This window comes from Macaca nemestrina, chromosome 16 (genome assembly GCF_043159975.1).
Source record: "Macaca nemestrina isolate mMacNem1 chromosome 16, mMacNem.hap1, whole genome shotgun sequence".
Taxonomy (NCBI): Eukaryota; Metazoa; Chordata; class Mammalia; order Primates; family Cercopithecidae; genus Macaca; species Macaca nemestrina.
Window position 1 is genome coordinate 78,448,612 of NC_092140.1, and position 14,059 is coordinate 78,462,670.

Sequence of the window (14,059 nt, forward strand, 5' to 3'; positions counted from 1 at the left end):
AAAGTGTTTGGAGGGAATGCTCCCAGCCAGTCAGTATAAAAATAAAACTGTTGAGAATGTACACAAGAAAATCTTAAAGTATCTAGCCCTGAAATACAGTGGAGGGTCCCAAAACAAGGGCTTTGGGATAGTCCTGGTTCTAATACTGGCTCTGACACTGATTGGTTGGTGACTGTTGGTCACATTACTGAAATGAGTGAATAAAATGGAGGCAATGATTAACCTGTTTCATTTGGATATTATAAAGATTAAATGAGATAAGGTGAGGCACTTAGTGCCTGGCACAGAATAACTTTATTTTTACTGTTATTATTGCTGTTGTCATTTAGAATACATTTTATCACATCATGGGTATGGCTTTCTGTATGTATATTGTGAATTGTTATTTTAAGTATATATATCAACCTATTGTTAATAGCCTGGTGAAATCACATGGATAACAGGGTAAGGTAATCTCCACATGTATTGCACAAACTATACATGCAAATTGGGGATGCTAGTTTTCTCTATTATGTATGCATCACATTGAAATAATGTAAAAAAAAAGCCAACCATCTCCTACAATGCTAAAAAATTCAAAAGACTTTTTAGTAGTAGTATACAATAGTAATTAATCTTGATTTATTTTTAAATCTTGAAGGACTTTCTGATTGACTAATATGAAATTATGTTAATCTTATATTTCATCCAAATTGAATCCTGCACGTCATTTCTTTGAATGTGGTAATTTCCATGACATACATGCAATTATGTCTTAACCTGATGTCAGATAAACAGAATGGCCTGTGTTCCCACCATTCTAATTTTAAAGAGTTTCATTATACTTGAAATTGATGAAAGACACTGAAAAGAGGTTTTGTCCTACTCAAAAGCCCAGGATCACTTTTTCATGATTTTGCACATTAACAAGATTTCCCTTCTGCTAGGAACGAAAGGGGCCTAGAGTAGTGCAGTGAGGGGCAGTCACATCTGTACTCGCTCCCTTTTCGTTTTTTCTCTTCTATCCCTCTTTCTTCTCCTCTCCTTTTATTTTTTATTCCAGGAAACTTGGGGCAAATATGGAAAAGGTGTTTCCTGGTAGGATGAAGGAGAAAGAGAGGGATCTTTGGAACAGGCCAGTTCTAATATACACAAAGCTGGGTTCTAAGGATGCTTTCTATAAATACGGTGTGTTTTACTCTGATCCATGGGCTGTGGCATTGAAGGAATCATCATCTGCGCTTTTGAAGAGCTTACCAATTAATAGAGAAGATACATCATACAAGAATAACTGTCATATGAGGCAGAATTTGAAAAGTGCCATCAATGTAGTTAAAAACAAAACAAAAAACTGCTGTGGAAATACAGAGAAGAGGTCCCAGCCCATTTGGGTAATCAGAATCCACGCTGATGTAAATCTCAGTGGCAGTCATGCTGGGTCTTAGAGAAAATTAGGATTTTAACAGATCTGCTAAGATGCCATAGATAATATGTAGTAAGTATTCATTAAAATGGCAAAATATCTTTCCATATCATCAATCAGATTGGTTTATACATTTTTAAGTGAGAAACTTCTAATTGATCTTCTTAAAAGCAAGCGTATCTTTTTTACTTGTTTCCAAACGTTATAAATAATAATTTGCTATTAATTTTCATAATTTTAAGTTATAATAATTCTGAATAAATTATGATTCCTCATTCTGCGAGATCTTTTTATAGCTGAGGAAAAAAATTACTAATATCTTCAAGGGCGTAGAAAACATTGATAAAGAACACTGTTTAGACTTGGCCATATTTTGATTATTGTTTTTAATCTGTCTATTATGGGGCTCTCACTCTACTGTAGAAAATATCAGATAAAAGGTTCCGATGTTAGTACCTGAAATAAAAGATTGTATTTAAGAAAATGGACCCCACCTCATGAATTAGAAAAAGCAACATCATTAAATGCAGCCTTATTAAATTGCTTTTTGGAGGACAGAGATTATTTTATTTTTATTTATTTTTAGTGATGAAATAGTTGACCTCATAATTATTGAACCACAGTCCAGACATATTGCATAGCTTCTGCTAGAGCTGCTCCTGCTGTTACTTCTACCTGGTAGAAAGTAGGTGATGTTAGCATGGTTATTAAGGCAAGAACATTCAATGCATTGCTACATATTGGGTGGCTGTTGTTTCAGATTTTTCATTAAGTCCAGAATAACAAAGCCGCATTCATTCATTCATTTTTTTCATCATTTTCATTCATTTCTCCTTTTTTTTTTTTCCAGCTTAGCAAATCACATATTCTTCTGTGGAACTGAGAATTGATGTCTGCTCTTCCCAGTGATTTGGAACTTTCCAATCCCAGAGAAAAGTTGACCAAGGTCTAAAATTTATTTTTCCTTATCATAGGAAGTCAACTCTGAAATGAAAATTTTCTACTCATTTCCTTTATAGTCTTAAGGACCCATGTATATTTTGAGACTACTTTTTCAGACCTTAGCAGGAAGATTCCCGTAAGAGGCCATCCAGTAGTTCCAGATCAATTCAAACATTTTTGGAGTTTTGTAGCTGGTAATTTTCATGCCTAAAGTTTGATTCCTTTATCTTCCCTTCACAACATTTGAGCTTAGCTTATTTTCTCTGCTAATTAGCAGTAAAGTAATTTTAACCTGCCTAGTTCCATCGAACATAAGGGATCCTGATTTTACCACATACTTTTTCCTCAGGGACTGCCCAGGACTGAGTCCATATGGAAGAAGAACTTCCTCTTTTCTCTGGAGACAGTGGCAAGGTTAGAAAAATCATGCCCTTGGAGCATGTGTGTTCTGTCGCATGAAATATACTTCATGAAGCATCTATTGGTCACCGATAGGAAGATCAATGAGATACTATCTATCTTTGAGGGGCTCACAGTGTAATCACTGAGATGCCAGCAGATAATTGCTGTGGGTATGGAGAATGCTGAAGGGGCCAGCAGGGAACCGATACGCCTGAGGTGCAGAGACAGAGCTCCCAGAGATGGTGACAGTGATGGATGAGGCAGGAAGGCCATCCCCTACCTTCAGACAGTGCTGGCCTGCAAGAGGCTATGAGTTGACCAATGTTTATCCCATTCCCAGAGATTTTTAAAATTATAAACTGTCTGATCTTAGATGATATGTTCTCAATTCATCGTAGACATTCTTTAATTTCTTTCTTCATCACATCTGAACATGACAGTCAACCAGCTTAAGTCCACTCAGTGTCCAATTGATGTTAAAAGCCTCACATCTTCCTACATGCATATTGATTTCCATCTTGTGTTATTTTGTTAAATTTACAAAATATCTGCTTATTGCTATTAACAGCTTAATATTAACTGTCACTATTAACTTTTGTCAGTTTCCCATACTTATTTAATAAAATCACGTCGAAATTCAATCAAACTGTAAAGAATTATGCAAAGCCAGCATCGTGTACAAAGATGGCAAAGCTTTTGAAACTAAACCGTAGCATTACCATGTGCAGACTTAAGTGTTCATTTGTGAGCCCTTGTAGGAAAGTCCAAAAGTAGCTTACAAAAGTAATGTATAGAACTTAAGAGTCTCACAAAATGTTAGCAGAAAAATTCCTAATTTTTCCTAGGAACAAGTTTCATAAAATAAAGAATAGATTCACAGAATCAGCAATGAAATTACAGTATTGTAACTACATAGTGATTGAACATATACAAATATATATACAAAGTATTATAATGAATGAATGTTTATAATATAATGAATACTATATAGTGAATATATTTATAAGATATAATGAATATAATGAATATATACAAATTGCTCTAATGCTAGGAAGTACTCAAAAGGTGAAGTGTTGGCATTTTTTCTTAACTCTTTTTTGCTAGGTATGCCTAACATGTAATTTTGATTTTCTTTAAATATACTGTATTTTAAATTGAATTGCAACAACTCGATAGTTGTCTGTAATTAAGTGAAGTATGGTTATACACTCGATTCTTCATATTGCTGGAGAAGCATAGTTACACAGGTATCACTCACTCAAAGGAAGAAGAAGGTGCAATTTGGCCTCTAATTTTGTGGCAGATGTATTTCCTTAATTATGTTTTCCTTGAGCTAATATTAAAATTTCAGGACTTGACATTTCCCAAACAGACGCCAGATCTTGAAGGAAGGGGAGGTGGACTAGATGTGAGAAAAGTAGTAAAAGAAAGCCGGCCTGGGTTAATTATCACCTGTGGCAGTGTTATTTGCAGTAAGGAGGGTTACCTGTGCCAAACCAGGACTGAATTGTAGGGACACCATATTGCCATGCTCTCATTCCTTAGTACTGCTTTTTTCCCCATACAGATTTTTCTATTGACCACACTTGGCTCTTGCTCAGCCAGTTTCTTACTTGACAGTGGGGCACGGAGTTGATTGGGTCATTCTGCAGAGACAGCTGCTGTCATGCAGAATGACTGCAGATAGATTGAGGCTGCTATGGGGGACTATTGTGTGCATCCTACATTGTCTCATGAGTGTGCTGGACAGAAGAATGTATATTGCTTCTCTGAACAAAGATGCTGTAATTCCTTAAGACTGACACAGGTAGAGTATCCCTTATCCGAAATGCTTGGGACCAGAAGCATTTGGATTTCAAATTTTTTTTTTTAAATTTTGGAATATTTGCTTTATATTTACCAGTTGAGTATCTTTAATCTGAAAATGTGAAATCTGAAATGCTCCAATGAACACTTCCTTTGAGCAGGACCTTTGAGCATCAAAATTGGTGCTGAAAAAGTTTTGGGTTTTGGATTCAGATTTTTGAATTAGGGATGCTCAGCCTGTATTAAATATGTACTTCAAAAAATGCAAATACATGCATTTTATAAATTTAGTCATCAGTTCCCTATGTAATAGTTGCCCTAACAAACTTAAAAATTGAGTATTTGATGACTAACTTCCAGCAGCCAGCCTTCTGCCAGAGATTAAAAGCAATGTATTCACATCTCTGTTGTACTCAGGTTATATTGTAATTATTTGTTTTCTATTAAATTGTGACCTCCTTGAAGGGAATGATCATGTCTTATTTTTGTATCTTAGTCAGTGATACTATCAGATCCCACATTCTCCTGACTTGTAGCATCATTTCATAAAACTTACAGACTGGAGGTTTCATTAAAGAAAACACATATTAGAATCCCAGTAGCCAGTAGAGTTACGGGTTGGGTACCATAGGTTTTTACACAGGTGGGCCAGGAAGAAAGCCTATAACTAATCATTTGTAGACAGGTGTGTAAGAGCTGGCTGGAATTTACAGCCTGATTCTAGACATCCAGAAAACCACTTGATTTAATAGCAGAGCAGGATGAAATATGAAACTCTGCTTGCAAGGGAAAAATGAAATAGTCATTGTGTCTTTCCATCTGTGCTTTTCGTGGAAGACAACCCACAGTAGGCATTATTGCTTGTTCCTTATGGAGTCTGAGAATAGCCAAAGCCCTGCAAATGCAAGCAAACACTAGGTCTACCAGCGGTATCACACTTTATGTCAACTTTTTACTCAGCAATCGGATGATATGTGGAAAGAACTCTGGGCTTTAATCTGGCCCATCCACTGAGAAGCTAGTGATCTTGGATGATTACTTAGTCTCCCTGTGCCCCAGTTTCCCCATAGGTAACATGAGGATAATAGTATCTATGTCCTACAATTGTTGTGAAGATGAGAAGTAAGATATAAACATTATTAGATTATTAATACATCTACATTAAATACTTGTTCCACTTCCACTTCCTAAACCTTGTTCTTTTGGAAATTTACAGGCTTAAAATAGGAAAAAAATTAAAAATGAAGACCTCATAGAAAATAAGATTTCTTCATGATGTTGGATGGTGGGGTAATTTAAAGTAGAAGCTTAACCAAAAACTAACGTAACAAAATTCCATCCTTAGCTCTATCGTGGCCTTGGGCAAGTTGCTGTTTTTTCAGTAAACCAGGTGTCACAGAGAAGAAATAAAAATTTTAAATAAAGATTCTTAGATTCCTAGATCAATGTCACATCACCATAGAACACTGTGTGTTCCTAAAATATATATATAATAAAATTGAGGACATAGTTTTACACTTGCATATAACTGTAACCTCTTACATATGTGAGATTTTATTTTGAATTCCAAATTCCAAATTAAGGTTGTCCTGTAGGGAATGCCTGTGGATTTTCCTACCTCATATATATATACATATATATATATGTATTTTTTTTTTTTTGCAAAGTACTCTGTAACTAAAGTAAATGCAGAAACAGTAAGCACTGTTTCAAAAGTGAATGGGAGAACCAACTGTTGGTGTTGCCCAAAAGATAACAGAAGGTGTTCTTCCTAGGGCAAGGTCTTGTGATCCAAGTGGCCTGTGAGGGAATGTGACTGGATTTGGCATCAGGAGAGCTTGGCCCTGGTACAGGCTCTGCCGTTAACTCACAGGGCGATGCTGATAGCAGGGACAAGCTGCTTGGCTTCTCTGTTAGTTTCTTGGGGCAGCTGCAACAAATGACTACAATTCAAACAACAGCAATGTCTTTTCTCACAGTTCTGGAGGCTAGAAGTCTGAAATCAAGGCATCATCAGGGCGATGCTCCCTCGGTATCTCTCAGGAAGCATCTTCTCAGCTTCTGGTGGTGGCCCCCAGCCATCCTTGCTGCTACTTGACTTCCAGGTGTATCACTGCAGTCCCTGTCTCTGTTGTCACCTGGCCTTTTTCCCTGTGTATCACTGTGTGCCCTCTCATCTTCTTATAGACATTAGTCATTGGACATAGGGCCCACTCCAATCCAGTATGACTCCATCTTAACTCATTACATCTGCAAAGACCCTATTTCCAAACAAAGTCACCTTCTGAGGTTGTAGGTGGATCTGGACTTCGAGGGGAAACCATTCAACCCACTGCAGCTCCTCTCTGGGGTTTCTTCGGGTTTCTCAGAAAATTATCTTTTGAGTTCTGTTTAGCCACAGCATTCAATAGTGCCATGAAGATTATTCAGAAAAGATAGAAACCTGAAAACAAAGCTTTATTTACAAGAAAAAAGCTGGTGGCTCTGCTTGTTTTTGCTCTAGGTCCAGTGGCCATTGGGACAGCTGCTCCATGCATCTTAGCTTCCCTTTACTGACTGCAGACTTCACTTTGGCTACAAGTTAATACCGTTGGCCAGGATCAGAAGGAAACTTAAAAGTTTGAGAACTTAGTAACAAAGCTATATTTGATGATATGGCTCAGGTGGAGTAGAAATGGAGAGCTCTGGAGCCAGGAGCAGGGATTTGGGGCCCAGTTTTCAGAATGGCTTCCATGTGAAGGAGTTACAGAGGATGGGATGGAAAGGAGGACTGTGAATCCAGAAATGAGTCACAGCCATTCAAACATTTACTTGTTCATTTCACCAACACAAAGGTATGTATTGCATTGTTAGCTCCATTCAAAGGATGGATGACATGGTAGTAAAAGACTCGGTCTCTGTCCTCCTGAAGTATACTCAGGAGTCTGTGAAGGTGGCCCCAGAGAATTTCATGGTAATGAGGACAGGGGAGGCTTGCTAAGTTAGTAGTGTGGACTTGAGAAGAGCAGAGTTGCTGACTTGTGCTCTTTTAAGGTGGAAGGGACAAGTAGGTGTTCAGTTCTGTAGAAGGTAAGTGGATAGTCCACTCAGTTGTACACCAGAACGCATTCCCGGTAAGGTTGATTTAATAACTGATGGTAAAGAGAGGAGGCCTTAGAAAATCTTTGCTGCTTTAAATCATGTATAAGTTTGTTGATGTTGTGGGAAATAGCAGACATGCCATTTGATAGGCATATTGGCTGTTTATGTATCTTATTATAACCTTGAAAATGTTGGCAAGTTGAAAAGTATATCAATAAAAATGCCTCCAAAGTAGCAAATAGGTAAAACTCTTTCAAACAAATTTATAACATGCTCTTTTAGGAGTGCAGGTGCTCGTGATCTTAATGTATGCTATTAGGGGGTTAATTGTGACCCTGCAACATTTGTGTATTGAAGTCCTAACAGCCAGTACCTCACAGTGCAACTTATTTGGAAATGGGGCAATGCAGATGTAGTTAGTTAAGATGAAGTCATTAGGGTGGACCTTAGTCCAATATAATTGGGGTCCTTATGAAAAGGGGAAATTTAGATGCAGAGATATGCAGGGCATGGGGGGAGATGATGTGAACAGACATAGGGAGAAGACAGCCATCTACAAGCTGAGAAGTGCAGCCTGGAAGGAGATCCTTCCCTCACAGCCCTCAAAAGGAGCTAGCTAGCTGATACCTTGAGTTTGGACTTCCAGTTTCCAGAACCATAACACAGTAAATTTCTGTTGGTTAAGCCACCTCGCTTGTCACTACTTTGTTACGGCTGCCTTAACAAACAAGTACACGTGTTTTCTGGGTGTTTCTTGTGCCGACCCCCAAACTTGCTTGAGGGATGAGGAAACCCACCAGTTCCTCAAACTGAAGGCCAGGTAAAGCTTGCCCATGAACTAAAACTTCGGACCATTTCCTTGGTGTCACTTTCAGCATTGTTCTTTACTAAGCATTGTTCTTGACTTAGGCAGCAGATGACATGGCAGCTCTCTCTCTCTCCCTCTTGTTTTTACAACCAGCCTAGTTTCCACAGCTACATTTAAGACATAGCCAATATTTAAAGTATCTGCTGAACATTCAGTTCCCAGAAGCCCAGCTGTGGATGACTCCTGTGTCCTTGAGGACAATGAGTAGGGGAGACCTGGTTCCACCTGGGCCTCCGATGTCGGCGGCTGTGAGCCGCCCAGAAGCAGCTGGCAGAGGCAATCCCTGCAGCTGCGAGAGGCGTCTCAAAAACAGATGCAGTGTGTTCCTCCCAAAACCAGTGTTCGTCCTCTTCTACAGAACTGAAGGGGCAGAGAAAATTCACTTTTTAATTTGTTGTTTCAACATATATTTTTTCCTTTTCAGCCAGTACAGGCTACTCTGTCATCTTTGAAGATGTTAGATGTGGGAAAGTGGCCAATTTTTTCCCTTTGTTCTGAGGAAGAACTACAGTTAATTCGTCAGGCTTGTGTCTTTGGCAGTGCTGGCAATGAAGTTTTATACACTACAGTAAATGATGAGGTAATTTTGAAGAAAATAATTCAGCTACTCACATTTTTAGAAATGAATTTGCCAAATTGAAGATCTTGGGGGAACTAAGGAATAAAAGGTAAAAAAAAAAAAAAAAAAAAAAAAAAAAGGTAAAAAAAAAGGAAATTAGATTTTATTTATTATATAAAGAAGCAGTTTGCTTAAGGAAGATGATGCCTGTTTGGATGTAATTTATAGTTTGTTAGAAATAGAACTGCTTGAACTAACAGTGATTTTTCCCATAGATTTTTGTGCTTGGCACAAACTGTTGTGGCTGTTTGGGGTTAGGTGACGTCCAGAGCACCATTGAACCTCGGAGACTGGATTCTTTAAGTGGCAAGAAAATAGCCAGCCTGAGCTATGGGAGTGGTCCACACATTGTCCTTGCAACAACAGGTAACCTAGGAACCCCATGTAGAATTTCAGGTTTATTTGTCAGCTGCCCTTGAGAACATTGTTTAATTGGTTGAGGGTTGCTGGTTCTTCCTGTGAAATTGACTATGTTTTGGATACCATGAAACATGAATGTATCTGAATGCCAGCATAAGGTAATGTGGCAGATGGAATCTAGTAATCATTGTGTTTTGATGTATGAATGACAATGCTATAAGCCCAGTAAACACTGCTGAACTCATTGTGGACTTTGGCAAGTCTGTCTGAACTTTGAATTCCTGATCTATGAATTGAAAGACTAAACCTTGTGTCCAACATCCCCCCCACCTCGCCAACTCTTAGCATTCTGTGATTCTTACGCTAAAGAGTGACTGATGGCTGTAGTTGGCGTTAGTAGTAGGGATTAGCTACTTCATAAGGGATTGAGTAGAAAAATTCCTTGCTCTGAGTGAAGCAAGGAGGAAGAAAGAAAGAAAATAAATAAAATTTCTCCCCAGAAGGTTGTAACCATGGATTTGTAGTTTAATTCACATCAAGACTGAATGGTACAAGAAATCTCAACCCTTGAATTTATTCAAGGTACTGGATGGCAAGTGCCTTAAGGGCATGATAGATGTTAATGCAGATCCTTTCTAGGGGAAGGCACCTTTATCCTAGGCCTGAGAGAATTAACCGAAATAATTGTTCAATGGCAATAGCACATAGTCAAGAGACAACCAGATATACAGTAGTCTCCCCTTATCCATGGTTTTACTTTCTCAGGTTTCAGTTCCCTGCAGTTGACTGTGGTCTGAAAGTATAAATGTAAAATTTCCAAAATAAGCAATTCATAAGCTTTAAATTGTGTGCCATTCTGAGTAGGGTGCTATTTCACCATCTTGCTCCATCCCACCTGGGACATGAATTATCCCTTTGTCCAGCGTCTCTGCTGTAGACATTCCCAGCCGTTAGTTACTCAGTAGCTGTCTTAGTTATTAGATTGACTGTCTTGGTTTCATAGTGCTTGGGTTCAAGTCACCCTTATTTTACTTAATAATAGCCCTAAAGTGCAAGAGTAGTGATGCTTGCAATTTGGATATGCCGAAGAGAAGCCATACAGTTCTTGCTTTAAATGAAAAATGGAGAGTTTTCATGCTGAGGTTGTTAAGATTTATGGTAAGAACAAATCTTCCGTCTGTGACATTGTGAACAGTACATTTTGTAGTTGTTCTATTTCATTATTAGTTATTGTTGTTAATCTCTTACTACGCCTAACTTACAAATTAAACTTTATCATAAGTATGTATGTATAGGGAAAATCATAGTATATACAGGTTCAGTACAAGAGTCTTAGAATGTATCTCCTGCAGATAAGGGGGGCTTGCTATGCAAAGAGACAAGGTACCATGAATGGGAACCAGAGGAAATAACAGACAGCAAGAACTGATTACTAAATATCAGGTGTTAAAATTATCAGACACCAATTATAAGACAGCTATATTTATTGTTTGAAGAAATTAAAATGAGCTTGAAGATAATCTGCAGGGATTATAGAAGATTTGAAAAGATCCAAATGAGCAATATGATTATCAAATGAAAATTCAGTGGACAAATTTTGTAGCAGTTTGAACACAGCAAATTAGTAAAATTAGTAAACTGGAAGATAGATCAGAAGTCATTATTCAGAATATAGCACAAAGAGACAACATGCTGGAAAATACAGATGAAATGAGTACATACTGTATGATTCCATTTATTTAAATTTCAAAATCAGGAAAAACTAAAAATTTGTATGCAAGATGCATACATGAGGGCCTTTTGGGGGGTGATTATAAGGTTATATTTCTTGACTTAAGTAATAGTGCGTGACTGTACATACATGTTTTATGAACTTTTCTGTGTATTATGCTATGTAATAAGTAATAACAAAGATTTTTAAAAATCAACTTGGTGATTATTTTAAAGATAAGGAAATTAAGACCCAGGGGAGTTAAGTGGCCTTATAATCTTTTGACTTCATTCTGATGTTTTTGCTATTACTCCCAGCAGCCTTTTCTCTGCTGTTTATTAAAAACTTATTTTCCCGTTATTATAACTGTGTGCATTTAAGTTTCACCTTGTTGCTTTGAGGTAGAATGCAGTTTATACTTTCCAAATAGATTCTTTTGTAAATGACTTTGGTGGAATGGGGAAGTTGATTAGTTTTTTGCACCTGAATTTTTAGATTTCATTTGTGGAAGCTGTGCTACATATATTTTTGTATAATGAAGTAGATGTCGTAAAAGCTGGTTGTCTTTCTTTTTATTTTCAGAAGGAGAAGTCTTTACCTGGGGTCATAATGCTTATAGCCAGCTGGGCAATGGGACAACTAATCATGGTTTAGTGCCCTGTCAAATCTCAACTAATTTGTCAAACAAACAAGTCATTGAAGTTGCCTGTGGGTCTTACCATTCTTTGGTGCTAACATCTGATGGAGAGGTGAGAATAGTCAGCATAAAGCTCATTGATTTTTTTTCAATAAGATTATGTAGACTTCTATAGTAGTCCTGGAAATACAATCATCTGATTAAAATAACCTCCCTCAAATTCAGCCTTATTTTTGGCAGCAATTCACAGTCAGGGTATTGATGTTGTGACATTTATCTGTACGTAGTAAGGTCTTCCATAATTGCAAAATTTAAAAGGAGGTGTTGTTCCTTCTCTGTTGCTGTAGTAAAGAGGTTATTTGCAATAAGAAAAATCCCCAAATGCTGAAAAAGATGGCTAGGGCAAAGTAGATACTTTTGTGTTATGTGTTATTTAATAGCAATTATTACTGTTCATATAGATAACACCAACCACCTAATTTTATAAAATGTACGTTGTGTAAGAATGAATTTTGTAAACACTTCTCTGCCTGTGTTGTAAGGATTTATAGATCTGAAGCACTTTGAGAGGGAAGACTCGGTGCCACAAGTACATGTCAGTGTCCAGTTGAGACACTTTATAAATTAATGTGTTTCATTTACTGATCTTTCCTTTAAACAGGTATTTGCCTGGGGTTATAATAACTCTGGGCAGGTAGGATCTGGATCAACAGTTAATCAGCCAATCCCTCGAAGAGTCACTGGCTGCCTACAGAATAAAGTAGTTGTGACCATAGCATGTGGGCAGATGTGCTGCATGGCGGTAGTGGACACGGGGGAGGTAAGGAAGTTATTTTACATCTTGCTTAAAAACCCTGTTTGCCACATCAGTCTCATGCTAGTATGGTATGTCCCACATAATAGACAACTTGCTGGCTGTTTATCTCTTGAGAGGATTGAGGGTGTCATTTTCTCTCAGGTCTATGTCTGGGGTTACAATGGAAACGGGCAGCTTGGACTTGGCAGCAGTGGCAACCAGCCAACCCCTTGCAGAGTGGCAGCTTTGCAAGGCATCCGTGTCCAGCGGGTACGTCCACTGTCAGTTTGTGTGCGTGTATTTTTAAGTCTTCACTGGCAAAGATATCAATATATTAAAAACATAGATTTCTTGGCAGGATGAAAAGTTTAGCTGCTTGGATGTCTTCATTAAAATAAAGGTTAAATCTCTTTTTCCTTGAATTAAATTGCAGATGTTCAGAAAATTTCTGTTCCAGGGCACTGTCACATACCTTTTGGAATATAAATTGTTATAAGCTTTCCTGAGGAAGCTTTGGCAGGGTGTACAAGAGCCTTAAAAGCCTTTCTATCCTTTGACCTGTAGTTCTACTCCTAGGGAATTTCCCTGAGGAACCAACAGTTCCTGTAACTCTCTTACAGAATTAGTTAAGAAGATATATATATATATATGTATATATGATAACTTTAATAAAAAACAATAGGTGTAACAGAATTTACTAATCAAATCATAAGTTAATGATTAGCTAAATTATGCCAAGTGTATATGCTGGAGATGATGTATACAAAGAATTTTTAATGATATGGGAAACTGCTATGTGTAATGTCTAATAAAATGAAGCAAGATACAGAACTGCTTATACAACATGGTCAGTAAAAAAAAATGCTATAGGTGCATATCTCTATGTCTAAATAGAAATAGAAAAAAAAGCCTCTGATCTTCAGAGAACTTTTATAATTATATTTTTCTATATTTTTCAAATTGAACCTGGTTTACTTTTATAATCAAAAAAGAAAATAATTATTTAAAAAATACAAGTGTCGTTTCTGACATTCCCCTCGTACCCCTTGATTTCTGTGAGCATTAAAGCTCCAGTGAACCGAGGCAGGTGCTCACGCCAGGGGACTCATGACAGTCTTACTGCAGTTCTGGCCCACATGTTCTGGAAGGATGTTGGTTACCTTAATGCTTGCCTCTACGAGTAGGCTGCCTCTTTGTTTTTTTCATTTTTGTTTCTTAACCTACTTTGCGGAAGCAGTGAAATAATGACTTCTGTTTGCAGTCCTGAGTGGATTTTTTTCCTTCCAGGTCGCCTGTGGCTACGCACACACATTAGTATTAACAGATGAAGGCCAAGTGTATGCTTGGGGCGCCAATTCTTATGGGCAGTTGGGCACTGGCAATAAAAGCAACCAGTCCTATCCTACTCCCGTCACTGTGGAAAAGGACAGGTAAC

The 14,059-nt window shown here is 37.6% G+C and overlaps 1 protein-coding gene across 10 annotated transcripts in view; it reads left to right on the forward strand.

Moving 5' to 3' along the window:
• Positions 1 to 14,059, forward strand: part of LOC105490700 (RCC1 and BTB domain containing protein 2) — a 71,640-nt gene that overhangs the window by 9,007 nt on the left and 48,574 nt on the right. For 3 of the 10 annotated variants that reach the window (XR_011614795.1, XM_011756576.2, XM_011756569.2), the window contains exons 3-9: positions 2,253 to 2,348; positions 8,926 to 9,081; positions 9,336 to 9,486; positions 11,774 to 11,940; positions 12,490 to 12,648; positions 12,787 to 12,894; positions 13,912 to 14,054. Coding sequence is in view for 9 of the 10 variants with exons in the window: in XM_011756576.2 (XP_011754878.1) it covers positions 2,292 to 2,348; positions 8,926 to 9,081; positions 9,336 to 9,486; positions 11,774 to 11,940; positions 12,490 to 12,648; positions 12,787 to 12,894; positions 13,912 to 14,054 (941 nt within the window). In the remaining variant the exon portion in view is untranslated. Of the gene's footprint in view, positions 1 to 2,252; positions 2,349 to 2,693; positions 2,759 to 7,055; positions 7,387 to 8,925; positions 9,082 to 9,335; positions 9,487 to 11,773; positions 11,941 to 12,489; positions 12,649 to 12,786; positions 12,895 to 13,911; positions 14,055 to 14,059 lie in introns of those variants that run through there. The other 7 variants (XM_011756574.3, XM_011756575.3, XM_071081331.1 and 4 more) reach the window with 6 other exon arrangements.